The sequence below is a fragment of the Pyxicephalus adspersus genome, chromosome 11 (genome assembly GCF_032062135.1).
Source record: "Pyxicephalus adspersus chromosome 11, UCB_Pads_2.0, whole genome shotgun sequence".
Lineage (NCBI taxonomy): Eukaryota > Metazoa > Chordata > Amphibia > Anura > Pyxicephalidae > Pyxicephalus > Pyxicephalus adspersus.
In genome coordinates this window covers 1289086-1308421 of record NC_092868.1, presented here as the reverse complement: position 1 = coordinate 1308421, position 19336 = coordinate 1289086, and the positions used below count along the sequence as shown (strand labels likewise).

The 19336-nt window shown below is 45.3% G+C and overlaps 3 protein-coding genes across 4 annotated transcripts in view; 2 read left to right on the top strand and 1 right to left on the bottom strand.

Moving 5' to 3' along the window:
- Positions 1-1286: 1286 nt before the first annotated feature.
- UBXN10 (UBX domain protein 10) lies at positions 1287-4879 on the bottom strand. The gene is made up of 2 exons (XM_072426314.1): positions 4790-4879; positions 1287-3989 (listed from the first exon to the last, which is right to left on the bottom strand). The coding sequence occupies exon 2, from the start codon at positions 3972-3974 to the stop codon at positions 3234-3236; it is 741 nt and encodes a 246-aa protein (XP_072282415.1). The 5' UTR covers positions 3975-3989; positions 4790-4879; the 3' UTR covers positions 1287-3233.
- A 4930-nt stretch (positions 4880-9809) lies between these two features.
- Positions 9810-14799, top strand: LOC140341453 (nicotinamide N-methyltransferase-like). The gene is made up of 3 exons (XM_072427240.1): positions 9810-10020; positions 10847-11054; positions 14014-14799. The coding sequence occupies exons 1-3, from the start codon at positions 9873-9875 to the stop codon at positions 14435-14437; spliced, it is 780 nt and encodes a 259-aa protein (XP_072283341.1). The 5' UTR covers positions 9810-9872; the 3' UTR covers positions 14438-14799.
- A 154-nt stretch (positions 14800-14953) lies between these two features.
- Positions 14954-19336, top strand: part of LOC140341454 (phospholipase A2-like) — a 10777-nt gene continuing 6394 nt past the window's right edge. For both annotated transcript variants that reach the window (XM_072427241.1, XM_072427242.1), the window contains exons 1-2: positions 14954-18647; positions 18956-19015. Coding sequence is in view for 1 of the 2 variants with exons in the window: in XM_072427242.1 (XP_072283343.1) it covers positions 18603-18647; positions 18956-19015 (105 nt within the window). In the remaining variant the exon portion in view is untranslated. The remainder of the gene's footprint in view (positions 18648-18955; positions 19016-19336) is intronic.

Below are 19336 nucleotides of genomic sequence, written 5' to 3'. Positions count from 1 at the left end.
CCAGAGTTGGGGGCAGCTCTAGAAAAGTCTCGGAGCCATGAGTGTGATGAGGTTATGAGTGAGGAACTCAGAAAGGTAAGTGGGACAAGAACTGTAGAGGAATTTGTGTATCAGGTAGGTGGGATAAGAACTGTGGCGTAAACCCAGCAAAATAACTTTTTCCAATGATTGTTTATCATAGCAGCTGAACTTTTCTAATGGCTGCACGTTAGTTATTGGTGACTTCCCAAGCTGAAGCTTTTAGCATTTCCCAGACCAGATGTGGGATTGTTGGAAACATATTGTGTTATAGCTGAGTTTGTGGATTGCTAGCTTTATTCCTGGAATGTGAGCAGCTACTACGACTTATGTATGGAATGTTTCTTTGTGCGCATTTAAAAATGTTTCCTGTCAACAGACTTGAAACTTTGGGGCTGTGCAATTGCAATGCTTCCACCCCCACGCAATACTTTTATCTAAAATATTTGTCTGATATGAAGGCTTGGTTGTTCAGAATTCTCTTCTGTATTGAATTTCACTGTACACTGTGAGCTTCTCTCAACTTGCATGAGAAGCTTCATGGCAAACTCCCCTACTGGCTAGAAGATGTTTTCTGGCCCTTTCTCCCCATTGACTGATCATTATTCCTGTTCATTGCTTTAAAATATATGAGCTTAGAAATGGCTGCTCCTCAGATCTGATACCCAATGATTAAGGATTTTCCTATTTGTATAATGTAAACCAAGAGACATCCTAATGCTGGAACCAGTGCTGCAGAGCAATAGTAATGTAGTAATAATAACCTACCTTATGTAAGATAAGGTAGGTTAATTTTACTGCACAGTATTTATATAGTGCTGACATATTACACAGCGCTGTACAAAGTCCATAGTCCTGTCACTAGCTGTCCCTCACAGAAGCTCACCATCTATGGTAGAGACATTAGTCATATGTCAATAATACAGTCTAAGGTCAATTTGGGGGGGGAAAACAATTCACCTGATCATGTTTTTGGGATGTGGGAAGGAAATGGACTACCCAGAGGAAACTTGCACAAACACGGGGAGAACCTGCAAACTCCATGCAGATAATGTCCTGGCTGAGATGAACCTGGGACCCAGCGCTAGGAACAGCTCCCATTGAGCCAATACAAACCTTAAAGATGGAAGGAAACACAGAGGGCAAAAAATAAGCAGAGTAGGAAAACCCGATACTTAGTGCCGCTGTCATTGCCAGCTTGAGGGATCATCTCCCATTACAAGTGGACCTGTCTGTCCCGATACTTGACTTCACCTTCCACACAGAACAATCTTACCATTGTGATTTATTGAGATATTAAGTGCAACAGGTTTTGGATTTACACAAACAGGCGCAATACTCGGCACACAAATTTTAAAAAAATGATTGCATTGCAGACCAAAAGGATGAATCTATATAATGCCCTAATATAAACCTATCAATGCTTGAGTATGATAGGAGGGATGCATGGATCTGGCTTCAGACAAATGACAAAACAAACATTTCTGGAAATCTATAAATGCACGCACAATATCAGCTATTATATCTGATAACTCTGATGTGTCCATGAGCAGAAATGTGATGGAGAGGATCGCAAACACTGAGGAGTCTCATATTATAAAATGACACTTTGTAGTTGTCATGGTTAACAATCCCACAGGAAGTCCTTGCCAAGCACACCGATGAAATGTCTTTTCCTGTATTCACGCGTGTGAATAGATGTACACTATATGGGCTAACGTTTGATCACCTGACCATCGTATCTTTAGGAGCTCATCTTATAACAAAACTACGGCCATTACCATGGAGTTGCTTCTCTTTAGACCTACAGAATCCTCTGGGCTGGGAAGTTTTCACAAGATTTTAGGGGGTGACTGTGGGAATTTGACCCCTATTGGTGAGGTCAGCTACTGATGGTGGGGGTTCCCCCCTATGGGTGAGGTCAGGTATCGCTGGTGGGGGTTTCCCCCCTATGGGTGCGGTCAGGTATTGATGGTGGGGATTTGCCCCCTATGGGTGAGGTCAGGTATCGATGGTGGGGATTTGCCCCCCATGGGTGAGGTCAGGTATCGATGGTGGGGATTTGCCCCTGATGGGTGAGGTCAGGTTTTATTGGGGGTGATTTGCCCCCATATGGGTGCGGTCAGGTTTTATTGGGGGTGATTTGCCCCCATATGGGTGCGGTCAGGTATCGATGGTGGGGATTTGCCCCCTATGGGTGAGGTCAGGTATCGATGGTGGGGATTTGCCCCCTATTGTTGAGGTTAGGTACTGATGTTGAATAAGAGGACCTGCCTCACCATGTCAAAACTATCCTAATGCTGTTCAGTAGGGTTGAGGTCAGGGCTCTGTGCAGGACACTCGAGTTCCTCCAAACTGGTGACCCCATGTCTGTATGGAGCTGGCTTTGTACCCCGGCACACATGAGGGAACAGAAAAGGATCTTCACCAAACTGTGACCACAAGGCTGGAAGAGCACAATTTTCTGCAATGTCTGTATGATGGAGGATTACCAGAACCCCTCACTGGGGTCACCTGACCTTGGATATGTAATGAGCTCCTATAGGTGTTATGGTCATTTATATACATTGGCCATATAGTGTACATAACATTGTGATCCCCTCTTGGCATAAAATACTTTTATATAATGGAGAACAAACTACACAATACAGGAGCCCATTGGGTGATGGAGTCTGATGAACGTCCCCTATATTAGAACACATTTTGATGACATGACCATTTAAAGTGAAACTGAGCTCTGCTTATTCCAACCACCAGGTTTATTAGTGGAGGGGCCATAAGCAGCCAAAACTTTATTCTTCTGGTCTAAAATGCAAGCTGCACTTATTAAAAAAACCATAAATAAAAGGCACTGCAGATGCCAGTGACATCACTGATGGGGGGGGGGGAGGTATTGGCCAGAAGCTTATTTTGGTAAGATTTGGGTTCCTTAACACTGGCAAGGCTCTGTCACCCTAACACCCCCACCACGGCCTGAACTGTAAGGAAGCCGTGTTTATATTTCTCTCTCGGTGTATTTCTGTTTTCAGGATTTGGTATTTGTAGGGGTTTTTTCTTCAAAACTAAGCAGACCAAACTATGATCTACATATAAAGTTATGAAATGTTGTGTGTGGCCAGCTCAGGTGATGATCGGCGCTGGGTCCCCCTTCCAAAGTGGAAATGGAAATCTGTGACCTGCTATTGTGGTGGTTCCGGGACCGGGCCGGCTGTCCTTTAGTCTCTCTCCAGGTATTGAATACAAAGGACGGACTTGTTCGGGATGTTGCACTCCTGCAGGGTCCGGCTGAGGTCCAGAAAACTTCTCCTGGGCACTTCCATAGACTCCACCATGCAGTCTTTATAGGGCACTCCGGTCTTCTCCTCGGCTACGGCCAGAATGGTGAAGAGGGAATCGGTGGGCCTGAAGTGCCTCTCAAACCTCTGCCCTGAGTGGGTTCTGATGGCCAGGAGAAGTCTGGGCTGTTCTTCGGATGGTTCCTGCAGGTTGACAGAGACCACGGATTCCATCAATCTGGATCTCTTGTGGCTCCCCGATGGGTGGTCACTGCACTGATTTCTATACAAAGCTTTGGCTGGCGGACATTCGCCTGACCCGAGTTTCATGGAGCCGGTCCGTCGGATAAGTTCCTCCTCCCCGGGTTCCCTGTCGCTTTCCGAGGTACCAATGGACGGCAGCACTCGGTAGCGGTTCAGGCTGGAAGATGGCGGTCTGTAGGGAAGATGGTTAAGCAGCTCCGGGATTTCTTCCTGCCCAAATCTGGGGCCTGACAGTGCCCGAGCAGAGGGTGGCCGTGGGGTAGGTGAGGTGGGGCAGGGGTAAGTCTCCACATGGTGAGTATAACCCTGCGGGGTGCTCCGGGTGCGTCCTTTGGCAGATTTTGGTCTTGCTACGTGCATTCTCCGTAAAGGGTCTCCGGTGCCTGGGGGGTTCAGCCCTGTTGGAGCCGATGCCATCTCTCCTTATTGGACCTGGAGGGGAGGAACAGAATGGTCAGAATATTCACCCCGCACACCAACAATGGGACCCTGCAGACTAAGTTCACACTATGAATACCCCCTCCACCATAACTCCCCAAGAATACCCCTATCATAAATTACCCCAAAATACCTCCCTCCACCATATTTACCCCAGAATATCCCCTCCACCATAATTACACCAAAATGCCCCCCTCCACAATAAATAACCCAGACTACCCCCCTCCACCATAATTACCTCAGAATACCCTCCCTAGTATAATTACCCCAGAATACCCTCCCTAGTATAATTACCCAGAATACTCCCCTCCACTATAATTACCCCAAAATACCCCCCTGGTAAAATTACCCCAGAATACCCCCACCACCCACACATTATATTTATCCCACAATACCTACATCTACCCCGCAGCCCCCACCTTAAAAATTAATTCACAATACCCCTCCCCCCATTATAGTCCCCAAACTTCCTACCCTACAACCCCCCCTCCCCATTTTTATAATTACCCTCAATACCTTTTGTATTATAACTCAATGTACACAATACCCCTCCAATATCCCACCCCTCAATAAACTCACCCTTGAAACCCCTGGCACATTATAATTACCATTATAATTGTCAAACAACCCCCCCCCCCCACACACACACACACACACACACACACACTATTTATTACCTGCTCCCTATTATAGTCACCCATTATAAATACATATAAACAATTCCTTCCCCATTAGTAATTGCCCCTCTCTATAATACCCCCACCTTACATTACTGCCCCAACATGAAATCTCACCTCTCCCCCGATCGCCATTTCCCTGTCTTGCTCCGGTTAGTAAACAACCACCCGTTACCAGGGCAACCAGGGAGAGGACGCTGCGTACCGACGTCATCACGTACTGGGGAGCGTGCTGCGCGTGTCCCGAGGCGGGAGAATGAATGGTGTGAGGAGAGGCGGCGGGTGTCAGGGCTGGGTATACCCCAGAGGAGATTATAATACCGGACAGAGTTTATTGTATTGTTATACAATGAGCTGTCTGGTATTATAATTATAACGGGACACCAAAGGTCTCTATCATAAGTACCCTTGTTCTGATATTTCTTTGTTCATTGTGGGTACTGAGGACCCAACAACACAATTGTTGCCCATTTACTGTTATATTTAAAGGGGACACCTAAGGGTCCACCTCCTTCATTGTGGGGTCACCAGGAGAGGGGCATGTCTACGATTTCATAGGGGTGGTGCCCATTTCATTTTGCTCCGTTTGGGCGGAGCATAATGATAAAGCTCCGCCCACATTGTGTGAGAGGATGCCATGTGCTTTCCTATTGGTGATGGTAACACATGTGTGAGATGGGTCTAAGCCAGGGCCCAGTATGCTACAAAATAGCTTATCCTAATAAAATCAGTGCATGTAATGTACTCTTCCTACCACTAGATGTCCTCAGTCTACCTGGTTAAATTACCACCAGTGTCATGCAGCCCACTTCCTGTGAGCCCAGACTGTCATAGCCCTGCCCCCCAACCAGTGATTACACAGTAGGGGCAGCAGCGGGCTGATGTCATTATCAGCCTATGTTCTGCTTCTTTCTGCCCTGCTGACACCAGGTCACATTCAGGTAATTACTCGGATTGTATTTGAAAAAATATTTTCATTGTATATAAAATATATCTGAACCAAAAAACAAGAATGTCACAGATTCCAGCTGAACAGTCTGCAGGTGTGATGGCTGCAGTCATTTTTTGTCTTTTCCCTTGGTGATGCAGTTGGTAAAACACTTCCTGTCCATGGGTGACAACGCTAACTTCCTGTTCTGAGTCTATGGAGAAGCGTGTGTCACAGGGGTGCAGGACTACAGAACCCCTCCAACTCATTACAAAAGAGGGATGAGTTCTATGGTCTGCAGAGATACAGAGAGCACAGGAAGTTCTGGCAGGATGAATGTGTCTTGTCTGTTATGCTGAGAATATTACCTACCAAAAGGTTGGGGGGGGGAAATGATGAACAGTGACATGGGTATCCAAGGCTCAATAATGGGGGGGTCGGAACTGGACAATGGAACACTGGAGGAAAGTGTCCTGGTCTGATAAATTGCATTTTATGTTAGATTCTGTGGATGGCGTAGTGTTCATTTACATAGGTAAGAGATGGCAGCAGGGTGCTGTTGATGGGTGATGTAAGCAATGAAATAGTTTGGTAGCACATTTCTAACTCTTTCCTTGCTTTTTCCATTTGCAGGGAGTTGACCGACATGAAAACGCTTTTCACTGCTTTGTGGTTACAGACAGCTGTGACGTGAAAAGAACAGAATCAACTTGAGGAAGGCCAGGTGACCCCTGAGATTGTTGTAAGGGCTATTGGATGAAAATATGAGATAATGCCCCCTGATTAAAACAAATGAAACGGGGGTATAAAAATGGGCAGGTATAAGAAAACAATAACCCCCAACATGTGCCACCAGGCAACAAATTACGTCACCGGGGCCCCTAAGATCCTATGAATACTATCTGCATAATGATACAGGTGCAGAGACGCAGCAGAGGGGGGTAAGTAAAATACAGTTTCACCGGTCAGCTGTGCTGCGAGACAGCAGGTGAATGACTTACCTGGGGGATTTTATAACAATGAATAAAGAGAGTGGCAGGGTAGTGGTCACCGCCACCTACAGGAAGGGACTGGTCTCTGCGAGTGAGGATTGCTTTTTTTCCTTTTTTGATTTTTTTCTGCTTTAAATTTTCGGGAATCTTTTTTTTTTTTAGCAGAGACTTATTTGATGCAAGGTCAGCATTTTGAGGCTCCTGAGCCTTACTTGTTCCATATCCCCCCTCCCCCTGTGTTGGCTGTATATAGGGGTAAGTGACCTGCACTGGCTGCCCTCCTGTAGTGTAAACATGGCTGTTGCTCTGGCTGCAATGTGACTCAATAGAGACATGGCCCAATCTGATTCCTTGCCAAGAAAAAGTATACACCCTACCTGTGCATATTTTTATTGGGTAAATGGAACATAGAAGGTGGAGATTTTAGGGGGGAGAGGGTGATATGAATCTGTTAAATCTGTCCGGCCTCCTCCTGCAGCAACCAATGCCTGCAATAGTGATCTATAGGTTCTGGATCCATAGGTTATTATTACTGGTAATCTGTAACTGTGGGGGAGGAACGGTTTCCTTTGTTTTGTATCCAATTAGGGAGATTTCCCTTCATTTCCTGTCCTAGAAGCACAGCAGGAAGCGAGAGGAAATACCATATAACAGGTATCCCCACTGGAAGAATTCTCCTGTTCTGTAAAAGTTTGGATCTCCTTTACCTTTCTGTCCCGGTGACAATAGTTACAGGGAACAGAGAAGGTGAATGTTTCACCCACCAAATGATTGGTATACCTTTTCATCCAGTCCTGAGATCTGCACAGCCACCACACAGCACAGAGTGGTCTGGCAGGCAGGAGATCTGCCCCTTATTGTCCCTTCCTCAGCCTGTGACTGGACAGTGAATTAGGAAGCAGCAGAATAATGAGCTCATCTTTCACTCTTCCTATTCTATCTATGTCCTTCCAGCAGCTGCAGAATGGCAGTTGATAATGGGTAACAAAGAGACATAAACCTCACAGAGTAGCCCGTGTGTAATGACTGCTCCTCCGAGCTGCTGTGCCACCCTGAATGGTGCAGCCTTCACCCTGACAGAATGTTTTTTTTTCCTACTCGCTCCTTCACTCATCCTTCGTCATCCTTTGTAGATAATAAAGCAATTATTGCATTCAGTTACTTTGTCTTTGTAAAGTTTGATATTTGCGCCTTGTTCATGACCTCAGAGTTCATCTTTTTAAATGTCAGAAATGTCAGGCAATGTTCCTTCCGCAGGATCAGAACAGAAACTTAATGAAATGTTTGCCAGCTCGCCGAGAAGGTTAATATTCTCCCAAAGAGACGCGGCAGAGGGGGGTAAGTAAAATACAATTTCACTGGTGAGCTGTGCTGTGTGAATGTCTTACCTGGGGGAATTTTATAACAATGAATATAGAGAGTGGTGGGGTATTGGTCACCAGAAATCATAGCCAGTAGCGGCCTCATAAATATCCACCATTATGGGGTTACAGGAGATAACCTTGGTGCAGCCCGGAGCCCCCCAGAACATCCGAGTATTAAATGAAAAAAGGCAGTCCCCTGGGCAGCATGGTGGCTCAGTGGTTAGTATTCTGGCCTTTGCAGCGCTGGGTCCCAAGTTGGAATCTCGGCCAGGACATTATCTGCATGGAGTTTGTAGGTTCTCCCCGTGTTTGTGTGGGTTTTCTCTGGGTACTCCGTGTTCCTCCCACATTCCAAAAACTTGCAGTTAGGTTATTTGGCATCCCCCTTGGACGGTAATAATGACATATGACTATGGTAGGGACATTAGATGGTGAGCCCCTTTGAGTGACAGTTAGTGACATGACAATGGACTTTGTACAGCGCTGCGTAACATGTCGGTGCTATATAAATACTTTGTAGTAATAACAATAATCCCCGGTTACCCTTTGGATTGTCCTCATTCTTTATCCAAGCAACCTCCTTATCTTTTGTCTTACATAAAAGTATAGACAGCCCTTTTATATAAAGTAAAAATTACCTAATTAAGGGGAGTTTTATTAGCAAAGTTAAAGACCCTCCGCAGCAATAAAAACTTAATAGGAGCGCAGAGCCTCCTGGGATATATGCATTGCGCATCCCATGCCCGATCTCAGAGACTCCCTTCAATGGCACTTTTTTTCCCATTTACCGCAGGCTATGTCACCAGATGTCACGCATGCGCAGTACGAGATGAGGTGACGTAGGCAGAAGCCCGGGGAAGTGCCCAGAACAAAGATGGATTACAGGGCGCTGCAGGACCCAATCCAGGAAAGATGCAGAGGGATCTGTGGAAGTAAAGGTGATTGTTTTTTTTTTGTTGTTTTTTTTTAGTTTAGTTCCGCTTTAAGTCGGTCAATAGCTTTCCATTGGAATTCTCAGTTTTTCTGCTTGAGTCGGGCCCTAATGGGGCAACGCTCTCCATGAAAGCTTCCCAGTGTGTGGGTGAATCTCTGGTAATTGTGTGTTTCTTCCATTTGGTGTAAGTGCCATTCAGAATATCAGCAGCATAGTTAATAATAATATTATTATTATTATTATTATTATTATTATTAATAATAAACAGGATTTTTATAACGCCAACATTAAAAAGGGGGCTCGCCATGATTGATTGATTGATTCACCATGTAACTTATTTGGTGCGTCGCACAAGTCTGCTGAAATGTTTGACACCACTGCGAAACGCGTCACAATCCTTACATGGTGGCACCCCGCCTATGGTACTTCCCTATATCCATCCATACAAAGGAAAGATTGCACTTTGCAAAACCTGGAGTGAATGTTTATATCCCTGGTGGAGAATTTTTTACTCTCAATGAAACACATGGACCTGGAAGATTCTCCACCAAAGAATATTTCGCAATCACTGCTTTATAAATCGATACATTTCAGCCACTTGTTAAGGTTTTTATGATTCCAGTGATTGTGTTCATCTGCTTTCATATTGTGAATGCTTTGGAATCTTTGCAGTGTTTAAATTAAATGTCTGGTTTCAGTGCAGAAAGCGAGCAGAGGAGTAATAATTGAAACCCGCTTCAGTAATATTTTGTCTCATCGTTCACAATAAAGGAGTAAGCAGCTGCATGTTCAGTGCTCTTCCCCTTTACAACCCCCATAATGAAATGAGGTCGTTTGCAGACAGCTATTGCGATTTTCCTGGCATTCTTCAACCTTCATTCCACAATACAGGCTCCACCCCGGCACAAGGAACTTTGGACGTCCCACAATTTCCAGTGCAGTTGACAGAGACGGCTGACTCTTTCCATCCTCCAGGATCATCATGGCTGAATTTACAACGGCCAGCGAGTACGAGGCAAAGATGAAAGCCAGGCTTTATCTAGAAACATATTTCTATCTGGGATCAGGGAGCCTGGCAGATGATTTTTTAAGATTCGCAATGGGGAAGCTTCACAGCAAGTTTTCATCCGGTAGATAAATTGTTATATTGATAGCTGATATTAGGAATGTTAGGCAAAGCGCACAGACCCAGACTGACCAATCCAAATTCATTTATCACTGATGTGACAACAGGTTCATGGAATACATGCCTGGAGCAGGGCAGTCCTAGAGCCTGGGGAGCCAGAGTCCTTCATTGCTTGGGCCTGCCCGGAGGGGACATGTGGTGGCCACTGTGCTTGGGGACCAAGTCCCACAAGCCCGGGGAGCCGGGGTCCTTCAGCTGCCCGGGGGGGGACCTGTGGGGCCACTGTGCCTGGGGACCAAGTCCTACAAGTCCAGGCAGCTGGGAACTTTCCACCGCCCAGGGGGACTAAGTCCTACAAGCCTGGGGAGCCAGGACCCTTCCACCACCCTAGGGGACGTGTAGGGCCACCGTTCCTGGAGCATGGGAACCAAGTCCCACAAGCCTGGGGAGCTGGGGTCCTTTCACCGCCCGAAGGGACCTGCAGGGCTACCATGCCTGGGGATCAATTCCTACAAACCTGGGGAGTCCGAGCCCTTCGATTCCCTGGGCTGCCCGGGGGCAACCTGCAGGGCCGCCATGCCTGGGGCAGGATAGCTGCGGAGCATGGGGACCAAGTCCTACAAGCCATGGCACTTCATTCTGGAGGGAAGGTGTAGGGGTGCCAATATTGTTCCTGCACTTGGCGTAGTGAATAATGCAACTAAAGGAAATGAGCAGAGTGTTTACCCGTCTGTCTCAGGCTTTCATTATCATTAAAAGTTTCAGGGTATTACCGTCCTGCATAACAATCTGATCTGTAGCAGTAATGATCTCGGTTTGTGTTTCCTTAGGTGCGGTGAAAGGCAGCACCCTCATTGATATTGGCTCTGCCCCGTCCATCTACCAGCTCCTCACCTCCTGCGAAGTCTTCGATGAGATAATTGCCACCTGGTTCACTGAAAGCGAACTGTGCGAATTGCAAAAATGGCAGAAGAAAGAGCCCGACGCGTTTGATTGGTCATCCATCCTGAAACACGTCTGTGAGCTAGAAGGAAACAAGTAAGCATTTTATGTTCTGGTGGTGTTCAAATGATTTCCAGGGATGCCGGGTGTGAAAGCTGGATGGAAGCTGCAGAAATGTATAGATCATACCTTTCAACACTCAATAACGTAAAGGAGACGACATTATGAAGCAATAATTAGGCCAAAGACATTTCCTTTACTTATCCCTGATTCTGTTGATTGTGAAAAATTCATGAATAGAAGACACATTTCATTATATCTGTAAAATCATTGCTGTATTATGAGTTATACCAACAAATGGATATAAGGCAATGATACAGAGCAGTGTTTCTCAACCAGGATTCCTCAAGAGGTTTCTGGGGGTTCCTTGAGCAATTAAAATTTTGGACCTTTTTGGTTACCAATGATCTTTTCTGTAGGGTTGACATTCTTCCCAATCATCTCTTGTCTGTACTACTGTAACCTTCTCTCTACAATCTATTGTGAATGCTGCAGCCAGACTTATCCATCCTTCCCAGCTACCTACCCCATACACAACCTTCCCACCTACCTACCTGATACACAAATCCCTCCACAGTTCCTCCCCACTGAAAAAATCCCCCCTCCCCCAGCCACTCTCTTCGCTCCTCCAATGACCTACTAATGACATCCTCACTCACAACCTCATCACACCCACAGCTCCAAGACTTTTCTAGAGCTGCCCCGACTCTCCGGAATGGTCTTCCTCTTCCTATTCGACTTGCTCCTACTTTCTGCTCATTTGAAAGAGCCCTCAAAACCCAACGCTTCACCCTCACCTACCCGTCTTCTGTCTCTTCCCCCACCTCATAGATTGTAACCTCTTCTGGTCAGGGTCCTCTCCTCCTTCTGTGTCACTGTCTGTATTCGTCTGTCATTTGTAACCCCTATTTAATGTACAGCGCTGCGTAATACATTGTCGCTATATAAATCCTGTTTATCAATAATAATAATATTAATAATTGGCCAGCAATGTAAGAGCAATTCTTCCTACTGACTACCACTCTAATATTCTGTGATCTGTGGATACAGTAATTATAGAAAGGGTTCCCTGAAGGCCTAAAAGGTATTTCAAGGGTTCCCCCATGTTAAATTGATGGAGAAAGGCTATTGTAGACGTTGGGAGAAAAATCTAGAGCCCTGGTGCCCAATGGAATCTGTCAGAAAGCATTGGGCAACCAACTTCGCTTCAGACCTTATTTCATATTTACTACATTACTAATCTAAAGCAACAGAAGCAGCCAAAGTAGATAAATGCCTTAATGATTTATACAGAATAAAAATAGGGACAACAGTTGGGGTGGGGGTGAGGTATATGGGGGTAAACAATGGGACTACATAAGACTTTACAATGCTGCAGCAAACTTGTTTTCTTTGGTCTATTCTATAGAAATAAAACAGCCCAGATTACGTGCAGCTGAATATTCCTTCACAAAGATGTGAATTGGCAGCATTGCACTTTTACAAATATCTTTTTGTGTTTAATAACACGGATCAGTGTGACCCTGGAAGCTGGTGAACATAATATTACATTTTATCTGTATTGGCTTCATGGGGGGAGCAGCTGAAACGAGAATATCTTCTATAGCAAGCCTGAGGGGTGCATCTGGGGTCCTTCATAGTATCAAGGATTGCAAACACCGCTCTGAGTCATATGCAGAAGTATTTTAAATCATTTAGATATTTTCTTTTCACTGATGTTCTATAATAGAAAATAATGGTTGGAACATTAGACTCAGTGACCGATCATATAAATGCCTGAAAAGCAATGGCACAATAGGAGGGGGATATGGAATGGTGGGAAGTAGTGAGGGTTTAGGAGAGAGAAGAAGACGGGTAGGTGAGGGTGAAGCGGTGGGTCTTGAGGGCTCTTTTAAATGAGCAGAAAGTAGGAGCAAACTGAATAGGACGAGGAAGACCATTCCAGAGAGCCAGGGCAGCTCTAGAAAAGTCTCAGAGCCGTGCTTGTGATGAGGTTATGAGTGAGGAAGTCATTAGTAGGTTATCGGAGGAGCGAAGAGAGCGTTTGTATTCAGAAATCTGAAAAAGCTTCATTCAATATGAGGATATGATATTGCATAGATATAAGGTTATGACAATATGCACTTTGCCTTGTCTGGGATAGTCCAGGAGAAGATATTTTTCTACTGATTAACAAATAAGAGATTTTATTGTATTCTTATCTCTATTATATAGCAATAAAGACATTTATAAAGCAGTTTAAACATTCCGTTCTCAATCCACACACAAGAAAAGTTACATTGTAAGGCTGTACACTTGTCAATTGATTCTGCTTGATACAAACACTCAGGAGAGAATACAACGTGTACAGAGGTCGCCTGATGTTGTTCCGGGATCCCTCCTGACAGATCCATGAATGAGCGGTGAATGGCCACAATATGGAAGAGCACAGCGGGGTGCCACACACTCATTCTCCATAGAACAGATTTAAGCTGTGTGTACATTGCTTATCGTTCACCTGTCACTCTTGTTGCTGGAAATGATCAGGAAAGATTGTTTCTGGCGGCAAATATTGAACATGTGTGAACAGGCTTAGACACACTTTTTCCCTGTGCTGTCTGTTTTTTGGCTTTGACCCCCTTGATATCAATGAATTGTGATGTGTCTGTGATCTATCAGGGGTGGAGGTAGGTCAGAGACATAGATTACCCTGAAATGTGTCCCCTTGGTATGAGCCTTCTTAATGCTAGTTATTGTTGCCCCTGCTGCTGGTACTATTTGCAGAATACTCACCCACCACACCATATCCCCCTCCTATTGTGTGATACTTCCCCCACCTCCTAGATTGTAAGCTCTTTGGGGCAGGGTCCTCTCCTTCTGTGTCACTGTCTGTATCTGTCTGTCATTGGCTACTCCTATTTAATGTACAGAGCTGCGTAATATGTTGGCGCCATATTATTACTGTTTATTACCATGAATATGCTGATTTAAAATAACTAATTGGAATCTGTTACAGAGTGACCACCAAGGAAAAGGAGGAGAAGCTGAGGGCAAAAATGAAGGTTTTACACTGCGACGTCAGCAAGAGTAATCCGCTGGCACCGGCCGAGGCTCCCAAAGCCGACTGCGTCACCGCCACTGTTTGCCTGGAAGCCGCCTGCAAAAACTTCCAAGCTTACAGCCTGGCTCTCCAGCACCTATCCAGCCTCCTCAAACCAAACGGACACTTGCTGCTGGCAGGGGACCTGGGCGCCAGTTACTACGAGGTTGGCACTGAAAAGGTTTTCTCGCTGCCAGTGAATGAGAAGTTTCTGAGAGAAGCGCTCTCTGGCAATGGCTATCGTCTCATAGAGTTGTCCACTTTTGGGAAGCCTGAAGGGGCAGACCCTGAAATCTCTGATTACGAGGGGTTTTATTTTGCTCACCTGCAAAAAGTGTAACTGGGGTATAGGAAGGGCAAGCCATGAAGGGCTGTACCCTCGGGCCTTGGCACTGATTGGGTGAGTTGATACAGCAGGGCACTGTGCCTTATAGACCATTATAATATTGCGTTCTATACATGGCCAGCTCCCCGTCTCCTATAAGCTGAATAGGAAATTTGGGGAAATGCTGAATAATTATACTGAGCTTAGAAATCAATTTACTACAAAGCAGCTGCTGCTCAGTTTAATATGAACCCCTTGTTACACCCATAGCTGCCCCCCATTACCCCCAGCTGGAAGCTCCAGAGTTCACCCGGCAGCCCCCACACCATGGAGTCCCTCTGTGCCTCAGGTTGTAATAAAAAAAGAGAAAAATTTTACCTTTTTGTCTTTATTTTATTTCTAATCCATTGCACAAACTCTGGGAATAAATTCCTCCTGGGAAGGGAATAGTAAAGAGAGTTATTCCCTAACACATAATGAATGAAAGATTTTTGAAATGTAAGCAGTGAAAGTATCTGACCTGCAGCAGAGTTCAAACCATAAGAGGGAGAGGCAGCACAAGCAGCCAATCAGGTGTGTTGCTGGGCTGATCAGGAACAGACAGATGTGCAATTCAATCTACTGCTTCACCTTTCACTGTCCAGTCACTTAGATGGGGAGGAAGATACGTTAAGGTCTGTTGCATTAATTGCCCTGATTTATTAAAGCTCTCCAAGGCTGGAGAGGATTCACTTTCATCAGTGAAGCTGGGTGATCCAGCAAACCTGGAATGGATTTCTTCAAAGTCGCTAGCAAATGTTTTGAATCCTGGACTAGATTCATTCCAAGTTTGCTGGATCACCCAGTTTCACTGTTGAAAGTGCTTCCTTTATTAAATCAGGGCCGATATCTTTCAGATTTTGTAATTTATCACAAAGCTGAAATCCAGGCAGATATAAAATTCATGCGGCTATGTAGTCCTTAGGACGTCTTAAGTGTAAGTACCTGACCTCCACCTGATTTCTGTCTTCTGCAATCCCGTTACAGCAAAGCTCAGACTATAAGAGGGAAAAGCAGCCAATTAGTTGTGTAATTCAGATAGGAGAGCAGAGTACCAGAGAGATGAGCTTATCAGTCTGCTGCTTCTCCATTCACTATCCAATCCCAGGCTGTGGGAGGGACAAGACCTGTAAGTGTTACTGAACTACATCAGAGAAAAATCAGGCCCCTGACATGTGGCTGTGCTTGTGGGCAGAGCTGTGTAAATATCAGGACTTGATGGACTGAATATCAAGACTTCAAAGTTTAGGGTGCTGACCAATAATGCGATGGCTCGCTGCGGGTGACCTAACTATGATAGGGACATTAGATTCTCGGCGCCTTCGAGACCGCTGTACAAAGGACTGTACAACACTGCGTAATATGTTGTCGCTATATAAATACTGTGTAGTAATAATCTATGAGGCGAGGAGGTCACCCCCAACATTCCAGAAATTTCACCCAGCGAATGATAAAAGATAAAATCTACAGATTACAACATTGCTGTAATGTTATCATAGAATATAAATGTTATATGTGATGTAAGAATCAAAGTGGACCTGTCATGTGATACCTCTTGGATTGTAAGCTCTTCAGGACAGGGTCCTCTCCTCCTGTGTCACTGTATCTGTCTGTCATCTGCAACCCCTATGTATTGTACAGCACTGCGGACTATGTTGGTGCTCTATAAATACAATATAATAATACTTTATGTGAGTTGTAACACAGACAGAGATCACTGAGAACTGTAAAATGAAATGAATTCTCTGCATTATTTTGTTTGACCTTCACAGATAATTAACCAAACCCGGGGCAATAACATTTCAGGGTTAGGGCAGAAGTACAAAGGACAAGCAGGGAATTTTTATGTCTGTAAAATGTAAATTGGCAGAACAATTGTGATGATAATTGGATCATTTTTATCTAGAACCTCCTAACAACTGATCAGCATGGCTGATGAATCGCTGAGCCCACACAGGGGGTCTGAAGACCCCAGCTGATTCAATAATCCTAAAAATGGGCAATCGCTTCTCGGCCTTTTGGCTAAGTACCTAATCCTTCCAGTGATCAGGGTGGAAAGGCACGGTAGTCCTGGCAAGAATGCCGTGCACGAGTACCTCTGTTAAGGACGGTCTACCTGTTGGTGTAGCTCTGTAAGGGGCCGCCCTGTGCAAATCTGCCGGCCTTGTCCACCGGAGAAAGAGCATAGGGCCTGCCCTGAGAAGGAGCTCCCATAGGTTTGATTGACCCGCTGGTTGGGGCAGGGAAAGCTTGGCCTTACCAATCGGTCTGACGAGCGTTCCGAATCTCGCTCCAGTGTCGTACCCTTGGAGTGGCGATCCAGGGGCACCTTAGAATCACTGGGTTTGGGACCCCACTGATTTTTAAGTTGCACAGTCACGTCACTGTTTATACTTTGATTCGGCACATCGCCTTTTTCTGCATTAGCTGCGGCTAGTGTAGATGGGCAATTTTCAAAACCTGTTGCCCTGTGTGTTATACACAGTGCACATTATTATTTAAATGTTTTTTATGTTTGTCACAGTCACTGGTGTGGTATTTGTCTGCCACTTTTTTGATGGAGGGTGCTATTGCCTTATGGGCTAGCCCTTACGTCTTGGAGAGTGCCTTGGCCTAAAAACCAGGCGCTCTCCCTTAGTGGGAGTCTCTCTTCGGGAGAGCTCCCAGCTGAGTATCTGGTGGGACGTGCTTATGCGGTCCCAGAGAGAAAAGGCCCCTCTCTGGCTTCGGCCAGGGGGGCATGTAGGTCCATTCCAGCTTCGGCTGGATGGGCTCAGTATCCAGCCCTCGTCTGGAGCTTGGCTTCGGAGGGTCTGGAGAAAAGGGTGGCTCTTCCTCTTTAGAGGAGTTTTTACCAAATAGTACCCCAGTGCACGTTTTTTGTGTGGTGTTTTTGCACCTTCACTTTTTTACCGTACACGGGGTATGTTTTAGCACGGATCGCAAGATTCGATAAAAAAAAAAAAAAAAAATCCTAAAAATGGGCAATGAGATCCTCGGCTCTGATCCCTGGACCCTGCATACAGTATAACAGACCAGGGGCCAAGAGGGTGAATACTCCAAGCTCACTCTGGTCATAGGTGCGGAGAGACCACCGGCTGCTGCAGGGTCAGACTAAGGGCAGACCCTCAATGTGGGTGACAGAGCAGAGGCCTCTATAGAGAGCTCCGCGGGGGAGGGACCTTGGGTGGGGTGATTGTGCTGATGGCGTGCGTACTTCCTGTGACAACTTGGTCTGCTGCACCCACTGTGTATATATTGCTATGAGCTGCTGGATCTTGTAGTTCTGTTACTGCTATGTGTTGGGACAGTGTGCTGGGACTTGTGGTTCTCTTCCTGCTCTATGTGGTTACAGTGTGCTGGGACTTGTAGTTCTATTGCTGCTATGTATTCGGACAGTCTTCTGGGACTTATGGTTCATCTCCTGTTGTATATGGGTGCAATCTGCTGGGACTTCTACTAAATTTATTACCAGCACAGTGGTTGGGGCAGCTGGCATGGCGCCAACCATTGGGAGCTACACACGACTACTGATCCCAACACTTCTCAGAACAAGGCATTCCATTATAAAAAATAAAAATAAAATATGGCCAAACATTGTCTTTTGCACAAATGGCCATTTTTCGGTTGCTATTGGCAGCAGCAAGGTTTTCCTCCCTGTGCCTAAACATTCCCAACTCTTCTTTATTGATTATTGATCAGCAAAACTAGAATTTAATTTCTGCCTCTTCCCTGAACACGAGCGACATCTTGTGGCATGTGTTGGTATTGCAAGCCATCCACCTCAACTCTATCCAGATACATTTTATATAGCATTGCATTATATATCATGTTTGTTTTATTTCTGCTGTGTGTGTCCTCTTCATTTCATATTCCAGTGACAAAACAGGAAGCAAGGTCAATCATCTCCTATACAGTTGTCACCTGAACAGTCTCCATTGGAAGAAGTCTATATCAGGTCATCTTGGTGTTCTGCTTGACTTCCTTCTGTATTCTGACCGAAACAAGCACAGATCCATGCTGGCATGGTCAACCCTCAGCTTCCAATTGGAGTTACAGGATCCAGGCCTATAGTTAGCCTGTAGTCCAGCCACCTACCTGGCTGACACGTCCTTGAGGGCTACAGGCGGATTGTGGGGCTATGGCTCCTATCAGACTCCTTGCTATCAGGACTGGCAGCATACAGGTACATAATGTTGGTACACTGGGCACTTCATTGCCCACCATTCATCCCTTGCAATTTCCCATCCTTAGACAATTCAAGGTGAAATATGAGGTCACATGGAATAATCGTAACATTTATGGGAAATGGCTTAATTTTTAGCGATTTCACGTAATTTTAGTAAAAAAAAATACCCCAATCCATATTTACATAGTTACACCAAGGAAATCTACTTTTCTAAAATAAACAATACATAAAATGTTTTTGGGTAAATCAGAGGTTGTTCTGCACATGACCACAATGTAATTTCCTGTTTTTTTTTCTTGTATTAGATTACTGGGATTGATCATGTGACTCACCCACGTAGAAGGAGACATTGTCACTCCATAAAAGTAAGTGCCTAAACTAGGGGTGTCAAACTCAGCCTGATTTGGCCCCCAACATTCTTTTTTTTTGGCCCACAAAGGAACCCTAAATATGAACTGCAGCTGGCCCGCCGCTGCATTGAAATAACGCCGCTACTACAATTCCCAGCATCACTCACATCTATAGACCAGCGGGCTGTCTGCCTATGTGTGGCCCCGCATTGGACTGTTTTATACACACAAATAATGCCGGGAATTTTAGTAGCGACGCTATTTCAATGAAGAGGGAGTTCCAGTGGCGGGCCACTCAAAAGATTTAGCTCCGCATTGGCCCCGTCTGGCATTTCC

Excerpts from the sequence above, each read along its gene's own strand:
- UBXN10 (XM_072426314.1), bottom strand. The coding sequence starts at position 3,974 with ATGGCATCGGCTCCAACAGGGCTGAACCCCCCAGGCACCGGAGACCCT.
- LOC140341453 (XM_072427240.1), top strand. The coding sequence starts at position 9,873 with ATGGCTGAATTTACAACGGCCAGCGAGTACGAGGCAAAGATGAAAGCC. Across the intron at positions 10,021-10,846 it reads TCACAGCAAGTTTTCATCCG|GTGCGGTGAAAGGCAGCACC; the intron begins GTAGATAAATTG and ends GTGTTTCCTTAG. Across the intron at positions 11,055-14,013 it reads TGTGAGCTAGAAGGAAACAA|AGTGACCACCAAGGAAAAGG; the intron begins GTAAGCATTTTA and ends AATCTGTTACAG.